Genomic DNA, 18,998 nt, shown 5'->3' with positions numbered 1-18,998 from the left:
CAGCCACTAGCTACATGTGGCTAAGCACCTGAAATCTGGCTAGGCTCATTGTGACAAGTGCTGTTAGTGTAAAATACACACTGGATCTCAACGACTTGGTACAATATAAAAAAGGATATAAAATGCCTCAATAATTTTATATTGATTACATGTCAAAATATTATTGTGGATACGGTGGACTAAATAAAATACACTGTTAAAATAAAATTCACCTGGGGGCAACCTGGGTGGCTCAGTCAGTTAAACATCTGCCTTGAACTCCAGTAATGATCTGGTTTGTGAGTTCAAGGCCCCTCCACTCCCGCATGGGGCTCTGCGCTGAAAACTCAGAGCCTTGAGCCTGCTTCAGGGTCTGTGTCTCCCTCACTCTCTGCCCTTCCCCCTCGATCGCGCTCTCTCTCTCAAAAATAAACACAAAAATACATTAAATTCACCTATTTCTCACATTTTAACTATGGCTATAGAAAACTTAAAGATATATATGTGGCTTGCGTTATGCTTCTATTGGACGCTTACTTGTCCCAGCTCTGCGTTTCAGCCTGAATAAACCACTTGAAATTTCCAATTGGGCCCTGTTTCTCTGGCTTACGACTTTGTAGCTACTACTACTACTGGTGCCTGAAACACTTGTTCCTTTTCCTTTCGCCGAGTTAACTGCCACTCATCCTTCAGATCTTAGTTTTTAAGCATCTTTCTCCAAGAAGCCTCCCCTGACTTCACCCCCTACCCGCAAGACTGGACTGGGGTCTCCGCCTACCTGATAGGTGAACCCATCCTACCCTACTTATCACACGGTACTTGCAACTGCCGGTCTTCTGGCCCATCTCCGTGACTAGACTGTAAGCTCCTTGAGGGAACAGGGACTACACACGCCTAGTCGTCAAGGCCGGCACGGAGCACAACTAGGCGCACGACGAGGGGATGGGACAAAGATGTGAAAGCCGGGACAACCACGGCTCGACGCGGGAGTGGGGTGAGGAGCGCCGCACAGCCTCCAGGGGTCCGGGGGTTGCCGGCAGGCAGGCCCCGAGAGGAGCGGGAACAGCCGGCGGGACTCACCAGTCCGTGGTCGATGTCCGCGTCGGACCTTTTGGTCGCGGGCGGGGAGTACTCCGCGTAACGCAGACCCTCGCCTGCCGGAGCGACGCAGCCACGGGCAGCCATGGCAATGAGACGCTAGGAAGAGTCCGTGCGCGGGGGCGTCGCCTACGGGACGGCCGCAGGGACAAACTAGTTAGGGTGGTTCGCTCGCCGGTCTAGCAGGCACCGCCCCCGCTGCCCCAATGGAGGGCGGGGCCCCAGAAGATCTCGTTCTCACGGGGGCTCTGACCCTTTGTCCCAGCGAAACCAAGGGTCAGACTCCCGAGCTGAGACCCCTTGGACGTGTAGGGTTTTTTGTTTGATTAAGATTCGAAGGCCCAAAGGCAACGTTGGGCCTCCTGGGCATTGTGTGGTGGAGCCTGGCTCTTCCCCAACGCTCCTCGCTACCAGGGGCCAGGATTTAAGCCCTTATAGGTCTGGTGTTGGTCTTATCAAATGGCTGTTCAGGGGACACCCAGAGGCTCCACCTGCAGTGCCTGAAGGTCCCTGACCCACACCAGACCTTTCTTCACCCCCTCAACTACTGATCATAATTTTGTTCAATGCTGCAATTCTCCGACCCGCAAAAGCAATAGAAGCGGCAATTTGCGTATTCTACCCTTCCCTCCGCATGGTTGGTTATATTTAAGATGAAATTACAAAGAAGAAACAGAAGCAAGGAAAAAAAAACCCTCACTCCCCACAAATGGTTTTGTGCCGACTTGGATGTAGAAAGACCCATAAATTTTTAAGTGAAGCCTTTTGGTGCAAAAATTAACCAACAAATGAAGCCAGTGAAGTGTTTTCCAAATCCTGAACCAATTTGGCCCCTCTTTTGCACTTTATAGCCATTGTAAGAGGTGTGAGTTCTAGTGTATGTCCTATCATTTTTCTAGGCTCTGTCCCTAACATTTGTCCAACATTCTGACTCAGGGAAGTTAAAAGGATAAAATTAAAAAAAAAAAGTGGTAGGGGGAGTGGAGAGGAAGATACGGAGAACGTTTAAACATGCACTTAGTCTATACTCTACAGTTACTACCACAGTGCTGTGGACACTTATGGGAGGGAATTGTCACTTTTAACAGGGATCTTCAGAGACGGTTGGGGGAGGCTTAGCCATGGAGATGGTCAGTAAAGAATGGGTAAGACTTTTTTAGATGGAAAAGACAGCTGAAAATTTCAGCTGGAAACAAATTCAAAGAAATAGAAAGTTGGTGTGTAATACTGAGTTTAAAAAAACCCCAACCACGCCAAGACTCTGCAGAGACATGATCTTATTACAGAAATTAATCTTTATTAGACTGATCCACAAGTATCAAGGACACTGGCGAACTAAGCAAATGAATTAGATTGAGGCCCACAGATCATTCATTCATTCCTCCATTTATTTGTTTGGTGAGTATTTATTGAACATCTGTTAGATCTCATTCACTCTACTAGGTGTTGGGCCTACAGTGTCAAGTAAACATACGATTCCTGATTCCTTGCTGTTCACACCCCTCTCTGGGAGTGTGGGAGGGTTCTCGTGTCCGCTAGCACGTGGGTCCTCACCCACACAGGCTACCAGCCTAGAGCAAACAAGCAATCACAGCAAGACCCAGGTTAGCCCCAGCTCCTCATAGGGAGGCTGCTGAGAGAAATTTCCAGAGCAGAACTCAGGAAAAGGGAGAAAGAAGATTGGGGCAGGGAATAGAATTGTAGGGAGGTCGGGTCAGCAGAGTGGTGCCTCAGCTCAAACCCCAACCGAATGAAAGCAGCTCGCTGACCCCTTGCAGACTTGGTACAGTTTCACAGGGGACTCAAGCATCTCCTACAGTAGCAGCCGGTTTTAAAGAGCATCCACAGAGACTATCAGTTCTCAGCTCTTGGCTCTTGGCTCAAGGAAAGGGTGGAAAGGAGCAATTAAGTCCTCGCTCTCTTCACACAGATGTCTTCCTGATTTAGCTAAACTCACTACTCTGGTTTCCATGAGAATGAAAAGGAATGCTTTTTGTGAAACCCAAAAAGGAAGTCACATTCAATTTCCATTAGCCTGTTTTTATTAGTTACACCATTTTAGAAACAGGTTACATTATGTTCAATAGACTGTAAAAGAAAGGCAGATGCTGGTCATATATCTTAGAAACATTTTAGTAAAAGATGTTTTAAACATTTGTTGCTTAAGAAGACTTTTAGCAAAAAAAAGAAAAATTGACCTCTGTGTGCCTCAGTCTCCTCATCAGGAAAATGGGAGAAAATAATGGAACCTCTGTTGAGAGGATTATGAATTTTGTAAAGCCATTTTTTAATGCTTTATTTATTTTTGAGAGAGCATAAGTGGGGAAGGAGCAGACAGGGGGACAGAGGATCTGAAGTGAGCTCTACACTGAGAGTAGGGAGCCTGATCTAGGGCTTGAACTCACCAACTGTGGGATCATGACCTGAGCTGAAGTCAGAGGCTCAGCCCACTGAGCCACCAAGGTGCCCTGACTTTTGTAAAGCTCTTGAAGCAGTGCTGGATAGCTTGTAAATTCTTTGAAAGTGCTAGTTACTATTTTCTGTATATTCTTTCACCTATTTGTTTCCTATATATTTTCTTATTGCAACTCCCTGCCCCTTGCCAATAATTGTGTTTGATCCCCAAGTGATTGTCTTGTCATTGACATGATAAGATGTGATTAGACATTATATAGTGATAAAGTGTAATTGTGGGGAGAGAAAAAGTTATTTTTATGAAAATGAAACTAAATGCTTTAGAAATACTTCATAAAAAGCAACTTATATGTATATATTTTTAAAAAGCTCAGGGGTGCTTGGGTGGCTCTGTCAGTTAAGCCTCCAACTTTTAATTTCAGCTCAGGTCATGATGTCATGGTTTGTGGGATCAAGCCAGAGCTGGGCTCTGTGCTGACAGCAAGGAGCCTGCTTGGCATTCTCTCTCTGCCCCTCCCCCCACCAAAATAAATAAATAGACATTAAAAAATTAAAAATAAAAAAACTGGGCACCTGGGTGTCTCAGTCAGTTAAGTGGGACCTCTGCTTAGGTCATGATCTCACAGTTCATGCATTCAAGCCCCGTGTCTGGCCTGTCCTGACAGCTCAGAGCCTGGAGACTGCTTAGAATTCTGTGCCTCCTTTGCTCTCTGCTCCTACCCCATTTGTTCTCTCTCTCTCTCAAATATAATAAGTAAACATTTAAAAATAAAATAAAATAAAAAGCTGTTAAATGGTAGGCATAGGAAGAGAATCAGAACAATGGAGTGTGATTCTACATTCAATTTGTTTTGAAAATATTTTATTCCTCCTCTGTTTTGAAGCAACCCAAAATAGGAATCATATAGGAAGATTATCTATGTGGAAGAAATCTGAGGCAGAGGACCCACATCCATATAAAAGGCCTTACCCCTGAAGACATACGTAGAGTACATGAATAGATACAGTGTGTGTCTATTGTGGTATTAAAATTTCATAGGGAGTGGGAGGAAGGATGTTTTTAGGGGGGAAAAAAGTCCGAAAAAGCTCTTTAGTGAGGGATGCCTGGCTGGTTCAGTTGGTTAAGCATGAGACTCTTGATCTCAGGGTCCTGAGTTCAAGCTTCACAATGAGCGTAGAACTTACTTTAGAAAAAGAGAAAAGAAAAAAAAGAAGAAGAAGAAAGTGCCTTGGTGAGAAATAGTGATTTTTAAGTGATCTTTAAAAATATAATGTTTAAGGGCACATGGGTGGCTCAGTCAGTTGAGCAGCCAACTCTTGATTTCAGCTCAGGTCATGATCCCTGGGTCATTGGATCAAGCCCTGTGTCAGGCTCCAAACTCAGCATGGAGATTCCCTCTCTGTCTCTCTCTGCCCCTCTCCTCAGTTTGCACTCTTTCTCTCTCCCTCAATAAAACAAAATAAATAACCATAGTGTTTAAAGCATATGTCATTATTGTTATGATCTCCAATGTATTTAGTTTTTCAATTAACCCATCAATCACTATCCTGGTCTGGTCAGAAAAGAAGGCTCTCCTATGTGGCAAGTGCAGTGAGCATAAAGGAAGATGGGTCTGAAAAAAAAGGAAAGGAGTCACAGAAGGTAGTGTTCAAGCTGACTGTGCGAGGATGAATACAGATTTGCTGGATGGAGAAGACTGAGACAGGCACGGGGGAACAAGGTTTGAGAATATGAACAGTACTACAAGTAATTCAGTTTTGCTAAAGCTTAAAGTATAGACAAGAGAATAGAGATAGATGAGAGGGGACAGATAACCAGATGAGAGCCACATATTAAACAGCTTTACTTAATAAGAAAAGGCATTTGGAATTGATCTTATAGGTAAAGCCAAGACATCAAAAAATGTTGAATATGGCAGTGACATACTGACATACTACATGCTAAGAAGATCATTCTGGTAGTGGTATGGGGTTGATGGGCCAAAACGAAAGGAGGGAAATCAGCAAGAAAGTTATTTCAAAAGTCTGAGTAAAAAATGTCGGGTGCTAAGATAGGAACATGGGAGGGACATGACAAGGAGGGGTATGGTGACCTTCACTAGTTTCCTCTGCACATTCAATCCCTCTTGACCCCACCCAAAAGGACCCAAGTATTGACTCTGTTCCCAGTTGTCAGGGTTGGTCCTGATTAACTGAAGCCAACCAAGGTATCCCATCATTCTAAGCATGTGTTTGTTTCATGGATGGGCACACATCTCTTCTAGGACATTGGGGTTATAGAAAATGTTTGTTGGGTGCTTCTGGGAAAGGAGCTTTTCTCTTTTTCACTGGATATGAACAGAGAAGCGTAAAGCCCTAATTGTGGTTGGCAATCAGTTGACAACCATGAATTAGGGTGACCATGTTACCATCTCAAACTAGGTTACAGTTGAGTGAAAGTCAGTGCTATAAATAATTATGTTAGGACTTTAGGATGCAACAAACACCACTGAAAGTCACAAGGAGATTACAAAGAAACTGAGACCCTAATGCTATTAACTACTACAGCAAGATTCAATTAAAGTCTACCTCATCTCTGAACTTCTTAGTTATAAAGTAAAAATTCCTTTTGTTTTAATTTCTCTTTAAGTATTTAAAAAGTATAGTGAACCCTCATATTCCAAAAATCCAGATTCAACAATTATCAAGATTCTGTTGCAATTCTTCATGTATTTTCCTTTTTTGATGAAGTATTTTAAAGAAAACCAAGGTATGTCATTTCACTCTGACTAGTTCAGCATGTGTTTCAGTATGGACATTTTCTAACATCACACTGTTGTGAACCTGAAAAAATTATTGATAACATTTTGTATTGTCAGGAAGGAAGACTGTCCCCTGCCTTTCACAGTCCTTCTATCAGGACTTAGAACCACATTGACATGAGACAGATTAAGAGGAGAAAATCAGATTAAAAGCTATACATATGAGGAATCCATACAAACATGAAGTTCCAAAGACAATGAGGCAACATGAAGTTTAAAAGAGATAAGGAGAGGGGTAGAGTCTGAGGAGACAAAGGGTAGGAAGGCCATTAGCAGGAAGGTGAAAGGAGATGTTTTGGAAAAAGTTTGCTCTATTATACAGGTAAGTTTCTTAGGTAAATGGGAGTTTCTGTTAATAGCTCCATTTATGGTATGGGCTCTCCTTTCCAAAGTCAATTTAGGCAGTTGAGAATCAGGAAGAGAGCTTTTCCTGCATCTGCTGTGTTCTGATTACATTTAACTCAAAATAGTGTTCATGCCAAGGTGACCCACCTTGGGGCAGCCTGCTCTTGTTCAGTATGGTGCCATCTAATATCTAGTACTTATCCAAATTTCCCTCATTGTTACAAAAAACCTTTAAAATGCTGCTTTGTTCATGTTGGAATCCAAACAAAATCCAAGCAAACATGCAGCAGCTGATGTTTCAATCATGTTAGTCTCATTTAATCACAAAAATCTCTTTCCTCACATTTTTTCATGCCATTGACTTGTTGAAGAATTGATCACCCTATTTTTAAACCAGGTTTTAGTGAGATTTTCTGTATTTGCCATCAAAGTAGTTTTACTAATCCAAGGGGAGAAATCTAAGGAGTTAAGAAGGCATGGGATTGAGCAGATAGAAATGAAAAGGGAAAGGGAAAAATCCAAAGTGATTCTTAGATTTCTGCCATTGGCAACTACTGAGCTAGGAAAAATCATATAGAACAAAAAAAGAAAGGATTAGACTCTCTGCATACCAAGACTCAAGAAGAAAATGTGAGGGGGCGGGGGAGTACAAATAAGAAACCAGAAAGGTAGAAGATGTAGAAGTTAGGAGAAAGTGAGGTCATGGAAACCAAGGAAATTTCAAAAAAGGCTGAAATAGTGGAAAATGCCAGATACCTGTAGATAAACCGAGTAAGATGAGGATCTAATATACCCATTGAATTTGACAAGTAAGTATGACATAGGCAGGCCAGGTCTGAGGACCCAGAAGGAGTCCCATAGGACCAGCCAAGAGGGTCCTTGGCTTCACATAGGATAGAGGTCAAACATGAGCTGGAAGTGTTATTCCCAAGTTTCCAATATCGCCCCAAAAGAAACCAGAGACTACCAGGGAGACTGAGTCACACATGCAAAAGCAAAGGGCTTTATTACGGGCTTAAGCTCGGGCTCACAGACTCCACCAACCCGCTGGCCACATGGAGAGAGCCCCGAACATGGCGGCATAGGGGCTTTTTTAGGAAGGGGGCATTACAAGAAACGATGACACAGGTACAACGATCCATTCCCTACCCCCCTATCAATACTGGCAGTAGTGGGAGCCAATCACAACATTTAGAGTATGACCAATCACAGAGTAGGCCCAGGACCCTCATGTAGGGCATGACTAGCCTCCATCTTTAGGCCCACTGCTAGAAAGGTCAAAGGTGTTAGCTGGCCTCTCCTGATTGGGTGCCACAAGAGTTGTCCCTCCTTCCCTGGGCAATGTGCACCCTTCCATTGGCCAATGATACGGAAAAGCTGGCACCTTCACCTTAAGTACGGGGGAAGCCTGAATCAGACCTGCTTCCTTACAGAAGGAAGCGAGAGCAGGGTTTAGTGAAGATACAGAGAGATTGCAAATACAGACAGAGCATCTGGGAAACTGGGAAAGGAAAGGGGAGTGAATCTCTCCTTTGCATGGGGTCTGGGTGTTTTGGAGGAGTGTTGTCTCATGCCCTTTGTCCTCTCAGGCATCGAGGAATCGTTTAAAACAAAGACAAGTGTCTAGGTATCCTCCATAAGTCACTTACGTCCTGGAGCTGGTGGTCAGTTGTATCAGAGGGTCTGGAAAACATGCCAGATGATCTTAAAGTGACCTGGTCACTCCTTAGATGTTATCTACTGTGCTGGAAGATTCCAAAGAAATCATTAACTCCTTGACCCTTACAAAGAAGACATCCCTTTTATAAGGCATGCATGGGGGGGGGGGGTGCAGGTCCCAGCAAAAATAAAAGCAGGAAAATGAGCAAAAAAGCAATTCTTCATGGAGGCCCCTTAGTTTCCCTATCTCAGGTACTCACTTGTGACCCAAGCAAAAGTGGTTTCATCCATCACTTCCCATCACACAATCTAGAATATTCTAAAAAAATATTCTTTTAAAAAAAGTGAAAGGATAGCAATGTGGAATCTTGTTCCTCTGTGCATTGATATTAGATAGTTTACATAGCACAAAGAGAAGGCAAAAAAAACTAGCAAATTTGGATTTTTATCATCCATCGGATGATTAGTTTTTTAATAGCTATTTCTCTCTCCATCATTGCTTGGATAATTGCTAAAATGTTCATCCCTTGGAACTTAAGTAGGAAGATTGCAAAATGCTCTGCCTTCTTCCCCTTAATAAAATTCACCAAACTACCTCCAGAAAAGAAATATGGCTGAGGTGGTGGTTTCAGGACTGTATTTCTAATCTTATAGGAGATTTTAAAAACAAAGAAATAAGCCTATAGGAAGTCACTAGGGGATAAGCCAAACAAAAATGCATTTTCAGTTTTTCGCTTCAACAAGTATTTTCAGTTGACTGACTGCCAGGAGCTGGAAAGCTGGTTCTGGCCTAGGTCAAAGGCAGTACAGTGAGTGCCTTTCATGGAGCTCAAGGGAAATGGGAGTGTACATCATGTAGGCTCATCTAATGGTCACCCAGAGCAGTCTCTGCCGTTTAGGTGCCCACAAGAGATAATCCCATGAAAGAAAAGCTGGCACCGACACACATGTTATTTTCTGGAGCCAATTTACATTTTGTGCTTTTGTCTATCTGAGCCAGAATAGCATAAACAATGCCAAACCCGGTTTTCTGATTATTTTCAGGCTGATTGAATCTGGCACATGACATGGTTTTATCTAATTAACCCACATGTGGTACAAAACAAAACAAATTTGAAATGGAAAGCTCTTTCTGCTTTTATTGAAAGACTGAGGTGAATATATAATTATTTTGTCCTTGTCTTTCAGCCAGATTTACAGTTGAGAGAGGAGGTCTTTTTCCACCAGATAGCAAAACAAGTTCTTTGTATTACCTGCCTATTATAATTAGAATTTGTTATGTTTGACATTTTCCCAAATCTAGCTCTTCCCTTTTCTCTCTCTGTTCCAAAAGGAGAAGAAATGTGTGGAAGATGTGTTCCTAATTGTGGTAGAATAAGAAATATAGTTGATCTTTGTCCCTGGTTCCTGTCATAGATCTCCTAAAACCTTGGGAATTTCTGGAGTAGTGGGATCCTGTCTTGTTTGTTATTCACAAGGAGTTGCTTTGGAGCAGCTTGAGTTAATGCTAACAAGTGGCTTAGAGTGGGGTCCTAGATAGCCTCAGGATGAGGGGGTCACAAGAAATTAGAAGGTTGCAAATTTCAGCCCCACCCACCAGCCTCTGGGAAGGAGAAAGGGGCTGCACCTTAGGCTGTATGAAAACTCTTAAACTATGAGATTTGGTGAGTTTCCAGGTTGGTGAAGAGTGTCAGGCACCCCAGTTCAAAAAGGATAGAAACTCCTGCACTTGGCCCTCTTCTGGACTTTATCCTATGCACCTCTTTACCTGGGTGTTCATCTGTATCCTCTATAATATTGTTTAGAGTAAACTGGTACACAAAAGTAAATGTTTGTCTTGAGTTCTGTGACTTATTCTATTAAATTAATCAAACCCAAGGAGGCAGTCTTGGGAACCTCTAAATTCTAGCCAGTCAGTCAGAGGTACAGGTAACAACCTGGACTTGTATTTGGCATCTGAAGTGGGATGGATGTTGGTCTTGTCAGTCTGAGCCCTTAATCTATGAAATCTAATGCCATCTCCAGGTAGTGTCAGAAATTGAATTATAGAGCACCCAGCTGACATTGCAGAATTGCGTGGTATGGGGAAATGCCCCTCCCCACACACATTTGGTGACCAGGAATGTCAGAAGTGTTTGGTGTGAATAGTAAAGGAAAAACACAGGAGTGTTTTTTCCTAAACATTAATAAACACATGGACTGTTTGCAAACAAAACAAAATAAAACATTTTTTTAAAAATTGGATGAGAGAGTCTGCCTTTTTGAAGAAAAATGGTAGGCAAAGTAACAGTTCAGCTACCAATTTAGGGTTGTAATTCTTCCATACATAAAATATCATAAAATGGTAGTCTGAAAGCAAACCTCCTATTCCTTGACGGGAGAGCATAAGGCAAGCTGACACCCCACAAACCACCCGCCGCCCAGGGGGGATATGTCTAATATTCTGAAGGCTACTCCAGGCTGCTCAAGAACAAAAGAAAGGACAGAAAACAAATGGTTAAACTGGTAGTCTCCATCATTTTACAATTATCTAGTCAATAGCCTAATCTCTAGGAACTCTCTACTATCTTGATAATGCTTTGCTGGGGGAAAAACAACCTCAGTATGATAATACCTAGGCCTCCAGTAATCTGTAAATCCTCTTTAGCATAGGAAAATCCATTTAAGAACCTTTCTCTTGACTTTACCTGCCCCAGCTTCCCAGTATATGAGCAGTCAGTCTTCACAACCCCAGTGTACCTCTTCCTGCCCATGGATCCTGTCCCCATCCTTTAACAAAATCACCTTTTTGCACCAAAGATGTCTTCAAGAATTCTTCCTTGGCCATAAGCTTTGAACCCCACTGTCACCCAAAACCCCATCATTCCTCACCTAGAATTGCTTCAGAACATCTAAGGCAGCAGTGAGTATAGTGGTGATCAGTAAAGTGATATTCCAAGGTGAGGGCAGCAATAACGTTGTTAGAAAAGGAATTGGTACATACCTACCATTTTTTAAGAGAGATCTGTCTCTAAAATGATGCTAAAAAATAAAATACATATGAAGATAAATCTTCTACAGTGAAGGAGCAGAGAACAGGCCAGGCAAAACTTGTCTGGCACAGCCCCCATGGATGGTAAAGTCTGGGTTTAGTGTGGATAATGGAGTCCAGGGTGGTAGGAACTCAACCAGCACAACCCCTGTGTGCTGTGGGGCCAAGGCTAAGAGGACTCACAGGTGAAATGGCTGGCCCACAGGTGAAGCAGTTGGTTATACATAAGGTGATTAAGCAAATTATTAAATATCTTGAACATAAGGGGAATTTGGTTATTATTTTTTGAAGGTACAGATATGAAAAAGAAGATTAGAAAAACTCTGTGGTATTCAATCAATCAGTGTAATTCAGTTTTATATTTATCTCATAGTCGATCTGTATAAGTTTCTATTGCTACTATAAAATTACCACAAATTTAGTGGCTTAAAACAACACTCATTTATTAATTGTCTCAGTTCTGTAGGTCCAAAATCCAAGGAAGCTCAGTTGGGTTCTATGTTCAAGGTCTCACAAGACCAAAATCAAGGTGTTGGTCTGGCTAGGGTTTTATCTAGAGGCTCTGGGAAAGAATCTGTTTTGGTCAGGCTGTTGACAGAATTTAGTTCCTTGTGGATGTAGGACTGAGATCCCTGGTTTTTTTCTGGCTGTCAGATAGGGCTATTTGAGGCCACCTGCATTTTCAACATGCTATCTCTTCATCTTCATCTTCAAGCCAGCAACAGCATGACAAACCTTCTTGTGCTTCACATCTCTGATGTCCCTTCTCCTTCCAGCTGAAGAAAACTCTCTACATTTAAAGAACTCACCTGAATAAACAAGACTTACCTACCTGAAGCATCTGATGTGGGACTTGAATTATATCTGCAAAATCCCTTAAGAACAGTACCTTTAATGTTTGATTGAATAAACGAGAGACAAGAATCTTAGGGAAGCTATCTTTAGAATCCTTTTTTCCAATATTGTCAAGGGATTAATAAATATCTATAAGGATGGATATAGAAGTGAGTGAGTGTGTGTGTGTGTGTGTGTGTGTGTGTGTGTGTGCGTGTGCATATGTATTTCCTATACATGTCTTTGGAAAGAGCTTAGAAACAATGATACCCCAGTAAAAGTGAGTACACTTGGTTTCTAAATATCATTCCTCTAAGTGGAAAGAGGGTTTCTTGGATAGTTCTATGGTTGAAGCAGGGAAAATACAAGATAAGGCTGGAACATCTTGTAACAGAATGTAAGGAAGCACTCAAAATATGATGGGGACATGTCAAAAGTATCAGGAGCCAGCATGAAGGGATTTCTCATTAGCCAAATATGATAATCTAAAAAAATAATGATAATAATGGATTATAACCCATTGAAAACAACAGATATCCATGAGTCCTTATTTGTATAAATAGACGCATAAGGGAAAAGAGAAAACTCTTCCTTGAAGCAGAATGTCAGCTAATAAGTGTTGAAGAGATGATGAGGTCAGAAATTAATTTTGCAATCACAAATGATTCAGGCAAAAAATATCAGTGTATATAAGTCTGACGAAGAATGGGGTATTTACATAGCTTCAGGGTATCTTCCTACAAATGGCAAACCTGTTGCTCATTAGTTATTCATTAACTATTCAGTGGAGAAATTGAACATGTACTATTTTCACCAAGTGATAAGAGTATGACCAACATTGGGACAAATTGCCATAATACATTTCCCAATCTGATGTCCTGAGAAAAAAAAGACCATCTCTGTTGTGGTATTTCTGCCAAAATATGTAGCTTCATTTGAATCTTGAGGAAACATCAGACAAACCTTTGCGAAGGACACTGCAGAATTACTGGCCTGTACTCTTCAAAAAATGTCAAGGTCACTAGAGACAAGGAAAAATTGGGAACAGGTCTAGCTTGAAAGAGATCATAGGCACAACACCTAGATTGTTCTAGACTGGATACTTGATCACGAAGAAAGAGGGGAAAGGGAAGAAGTTTGCTTTTTGTTTATTTGTTATGAAGGATTTTTTCATGCACCTGTGCCGGAGTCCAGCTCCAGCAGGTCCAGGGTTCCCCTAAAGGATGGACAGTGTCGGCACGAATGAGATGGGAATCGGCGAAGGGGGAAGGGAATGAGGGAGCCATGAGGTTCTTTCTGATCAGCAGGCAGGCATCTCTGCTCTGACCCAAGAGTCAGCTTTATTATTGAAAAAATGTGTGGGGTACAAAACAGAAGTGGTATTTGCCTAAGACAATAATTTCTGATACTAAATTCTTTGGTATGTAAAAATTTCTCAGAACATAGATTGGTGGAAGACTCATGGATAACCTTTATATGGGATAGGAAGGGATCTTTAGCATTCAAATACAAGGCACAGTTTTTAGCATAGAAAAGGCAAAAGTTAGGTCTTTGTGAGCAGGGGTCAATAGCCTGTTTTCCTAGGGGAAGAAAAACAGGTCTTCTCAGGAAATGTAACATTTGCTCCTATAATCACAAAAGGAGAAACTCCTATGACAAGTTTTTTCACAAGGTACAATTCACATATTTTTAGAATAAGAAGGCAAGTCACTCCTGATATCAGTCAGTCAGGCGCCTTGGGGGTCGGTGCTCAAGCAGAAATTGAGTGGGTGCAGATGCTGTTGGCCATCTGAGGTGGGAGGCCTGGCAAACCTGCCTGACTTCAGAAATGGCTCCCAGCACAACTGGTAAAATTTAAATGGAATATGTGGCCTAGATGGTAGTATGTATTGATGTTAATGTTATTATTTTTATGGGTATACTATGGTTATGTAGAGGAGTGTCTCCATTTTTAGGAAATACTTGCTCAGGTATTTACATGTAATTGGGCTGTGTGTTGTTGAAGGTTGAATTGTGATCTCCCAAAGAGATAATGTTGAAGATCTAACCTTATCCCTTTGAATGTGTCCTCATTTGGAAGATATAACTAATGTAAAAGGAAGGCATACTGGATCATCATCTTATGTATATGATTTTCTGAACTTGAAAATATTTGTTATTTGTCTATGCACATATCTTTCATCCACATACCAGTGCAAGTTTAGCGAATACTGTCACTGTCTGCTATGGTCAGAATATGTGTGTTAGGGTTGAAATCCTAACCCCCAAGGGTGATGGCATTGGTAGGTAGGGCCTTTAGAAAGGCAGTTAGGTCATATAGGTGGACCCCTCATAAATGGGATTAGTGCTTTTATAACAGAGATGGACAGAGCTTTCTTAGCTCCTTTTGCCATGTAAGGATACAAAACAAGATGTCTGTTACCCAGAATGCCCTCACTGGACCATGCTGGCACTTTGGTCTTGGACTTCCAGGCTCTAGAACTGTGAGCAATACATTCCTGTCTATAAGCCACCCAGTCTGTGATGTTTTGTTATAGCAGCCCAAATGGGCTCATGACAATATCTTTTAATTTTTATTTTCTTACTGGATAGTACTTGCTTTAAAATGCCCAATACAATAAAGCAGAGTAAGATAGTGGAGAGAGTAGAAGAGAATTAGATGAGTTAGATTTGAAGCCTGCTTTTGGAACTGACACAACACACGTAAAAATGCCTAACCGTGTCTGACACACAGCAGTGTATACCCAGCAAATGTATATAGAAATACATGTGGACACATGCGTGCACATGTTTGTGTGTGGGTAAGAATTATTATGCAATAACTCAGAATTGCTTGCTTTAAATTGAAGATCAAGAAACTAACATCTTCCCAGGTTATGTCAGGGTAAATAATGAGATAGTAAATGGAAAATTTCTTTTTAACCTTGAACCCCTTCTGCAGAGAACATTGACATTACCTGTAAAAAGGCTACCCCACTACTGCAGGCTTACAATACTATTTGCAGATCCAGATTATTGGGTATGCCATTGTTAACTTGTTAAGTAATAACTATAAAAAAAAACTTTATAATTTCAGGGTGGAATGATCACATTTGGACCTGAAGTCATGTAAAATCAAATGGGGAAGAATGGTTTTACACAGAGGGAATAATTCACTCAAGGTCATGGTGCTTTTAAGAAGAGACAACATGGGTAACTTTCTTATTTAAAATCCCTAAAATACCCGAGTCAGTCATCTCTGTGGAATGAAGCTTGGCCAGAAGCAAACACCTGGTTTGAAGCACAGATTGCTGATGTTACCAGAGAACAGATCCACCGATTACTATTATAACAAAATACCTTTGATTGCTTCACTTATTTTCCCAGTGGGTTGAACATTCATTTTGACTTTCCATAACTCAGGAGCATGTTTTTCTCGTGGATTAAATACACCCTAGAAGGGAATATGATGATGCAAGGCCATTTGCATCAGAAATAGCATTGCTGACAAACCCAACTAGGAAATACAAAACATCGGTTTTCTTGCTTGGGTCTCAACTTTGTTTCTGTGCAGCCTCTGTGTGAATGTGTAAAGTTTTGAGACCAAGTCTATTGGTTTTAACCTACCTTGAGCAGTAAAGAACCTCTGTCTGGTGCTGCCAGAGTACAAACTGTACCACATTCCTCGCATTTTACTTGTTCTTCCTACTATACAGCCGTGGTAATTTATTGAACGCAAAAGGGAGTGCGGGTGATGTGGGGTTGCTCTTCAAAATACTTTTATTTCTCACAACGCTGGCCCAGAAAACTCATCTCACCAAGGTGACGTCCCTGTACTCTAGCCACAAGAACAGTGTGACCTTTTCAGGGTCAGCTGCTCGGGGAACAAGCAGAACCAGCAGAATCTCTGACAGATTTCCCAGATGTGTGTTCAGGAGTTTTGAAAGCGCTGTTGAAACAGCTAGAAATTTCTTACATCAATAAACAATGTTTACATCCTTACCTTTTCCACATTCTCCTAAAAAGTGTCAGGTATAACATTCACTGCACAACCTGTGTTTTAGTACACTCTGTGTACATATTTCGCTGTCTTTTGTTCACAGGCCAGCCAATGAGTCTCCTCTATGCCATACGACACCTACTCTATCACGAACTGCCCAAAAGCCCGAATTGTTGTTCTGAGAGCATCTGGCATTCAGTCTAGGCCTAATGTTCTGAGAAATGACCTACAGGAACCAATACAAAATACAAGTTCAAAACTTCTCCCTGTATTTTGTATTTTGGCTACTTTTCAGCCTTCTAAGCTGTTGTTTTGTTACAGTTTAGTAACTTCTCTGTAATGTCTTTCTGGACCAAAAGGAAGTTATGAGCTGCTCCTGGAGGAACTGATAAGAACGGCATATTCACTGTAGTATTCTCCATCTACAGTGCTGATTCTCAGCCTTGGCGATAGTGGGAGTCCCTGGCAAGTATGTAAGACCCCCTTTGTCCATGCTGTACCTCAGAGCAATTAAATTGTAATTCTGGGATGGGACCCAAGCCTCAGTGATTCTAGAGCGTTCCAAGGAATTCCAAAGTATATTCAACATTGAGAACCACTGAGCTAGAATATAAAGAGGTGGTTCATCAGCTGCAATGCCAGTCAACAGCTTTTCCACCTGTCTGTGATTATGTTCTGGATTGGACTTGAGTTGTGGAGGTTCAGGTGTGTCGATTTGTTCTTCCACTCTCAGTGTTGACCCCACACCACCAGAACGTTGGCCTGGCTCACTAATGCCCACTCCTGGTTACCTATGCATTCATACTAACTCATCGGTCTGGATCTGGAGTGAGCAGGGAGAGAATTCTATTTCTCCTTCAATATTGTTTTTTCTCTTCCATAGCGATAAAATTGCCTCTATAATTTAAAAGTAGAGAAAATGATAGCAGCAATGTCAACAACAGCCAAAACATGGAAAGAACCTAAATGTCCATCACCTGACGAATGGATCAAGAAGATGTGGTATATATACGTGATGGAGTACTACATGGCAATGAGAAGGAATGACATATGGCCATTTGTAGGAAAGTGGATGGACCTTGAGGGTGTCATGCTGAGCGAAGTAAGCCAGGCAGAAAAGGACAGATACCATATGTTTGCACTCATAGGTCTAACAGGAAAACAGGAGAGACCTAATGGAGAACACGGGGGAGCGGAGGAGGGAGAGAGAGTTGGGGAGAGAGAGGGATGTAAAACTTGAGAGACTATTGAATGCTGAAAATGAACTGAGAGTTGAAGGGGAAGGAGGAGGGGGGAAAAGAGGTGGTGGTGATGGTGGAGGGCACTTATGGGGAAGAGCACTGGGTGTTGTATGGAAAACAATTTGACAATAAAATATTATGGGAAAAAAATAAAATAAAATATGTTTTGTCTGAGGAAAAAAAAAGTAGGGAAAATGACACTCAAATTCTCTTTTCTGTTTAAACTCACTTCTTGGCAATCTCATATAGCCACTTGGCTTTAAAACATGCTATAAGTCAGGGACCCTGAGTGACTCAGTTGGTTGAGTGTCCAGCTTCAGCTCAGGTGATTGTGTTCCAGATTAGAATTGAGTTTTGGAGGTTCAGGTGTGTCTGTTTGTTCTTACACTCTCAGTGTTGACCCCACACCACCAGAATGTTGGCCTGGCTCACTAATGCCCACTCCCGGATACCTATGCACCCTTACTAACTCATCGGCCTGGATCTGGATCTCACAATCTCACGGTTAGGGAGTTTGAGCCCCACGTCAGGATCTGTGCTGACAGCTTGGAGCCTGGAGCCTGCTTCAGATTCTGTGTCTCCCTCTTTCTCTGCTCCTCCCCAACTCATGCTCTGTCTGTCTGTCTCTCTCAAAAATAAGTAAATGTTAAAAAAAAATTTTTAAACACTCTATAAGCTGATGAGTTCCAAATTTATATCTTCAGTTTAGACATCTTACTTGAACCCACACTTGAACTTTAACAACTTATGCAACTCGAGTGTCTAGTAGGCTCTGAAAACTCGGCATATCCAAAAGTGAGCTCATGACAATACCCTCTTCACCACCAATACCAGAAACACCCCCTCACAGCCTTCCCCAACTTCATTGATGGTCGCTCTATCTTCTAAGGCTGAAAGCCTACATATCATCCTTAACTCTTTTTCAACAAGTCACATCCAATCCATTTTCTATTCATCCACACTTAAAATCCTGTTTATTATACTTTTTAAGTCTATCAAGAACCTGGGTATTTCTCACCTCCTCTACTCTGTGTGTGTGTGTGTGTGTGTGTGTGTGTGTGTGCGCGTGCACGCATGCGCACGTGCACACGGTTGGTACAAATCAACATCTTCAGCCTCTGGATTTTTGCAACTGTCTCTACCTGCTTCCTTGCTTCTACCCTTTCTTTCCTTCTATTCTCAAAATACCAGCAAAAGTGATCTTGTTAAAACATGCTACATCATGTTACTCCCTTGCACCAAATCCTCCCAATGCTTCCCATTTCACGCAGAGTAAAAGCCAAAAGCTTTACTATGACTTAAAGGACCCTATATGGTCTAGTCCCATATTAGGCTTTGTCTTCATTTCCTACTACTCTCTCCTTCTGTTCACATCAAACTATTTGGTGTTTATTAAACACAGACATTCTCTCACCTCAGGGCATTTGACGGTATTCCGTTTGCTCAAGGCTGAAATTCAGCTGGGTTTCAACATGGGGCCCTCGGGGATGTTTATGGGTTGTGTTAGCTTTTATTGGTTGGGGCGTATGCTGTGATGGGCCAGCACCTGTGTCGTATTAGTTGTTAAATATTTTGAGTATCAACATGCTCTTGTGTCCTTGCATCCTTGAGAGACC

At 41.8% G+C, this 18,998-nt stretch overlaps 1 protein-coding gene across 1 annotated transcript in view; it reads right to left on the bottom strand.

Moving 5' to 3' along the window:
• Nucleotides 1–1,197, bottom strand: part of DNAJC15 (DnaJ heat shock protein family (Hsp40) member C15) — a 71,441-nt gene extending 70,244 nt beyond the window's left edge. Inside the window, exon 1 of the mRNA XM_029936686.1 lies at nt 1,060–1,197. Coding sequence (XP_029792546.1) covers nt 1,060–1,164 — 105 coding nt within the window. The 5' untranslated portion in view covers nt 1,165–1,197. The remainder of the gene's footprint in view (nt 1–1,059) is intronic.
• Between the last annotated feature and the right edge of the window lie 17,801 nt (nt 1,198–18,998).

The sequence above is a fragment of the Suricata suricatta genome, chromosome 4 (genome assembly GCF_006229205.1).
Source record: "Suricata suricatta isolate VVHF042 chromosome 4, meerkat_22Aug2017_6uvM2_HiC, whole genome shotgun sequence".
Classification (NCBI taxonomy): Eukaryota; Metazoa; Chordata; class Mammalia; order Carnivora; family Herpestidae; genus Suricata; species Suricata suricatta.
The sequence above is the reverse complement of the archived record's forward strand: the minus strand, read 5'-3'. Positions and strand labels throughout refer to the sequence as shown.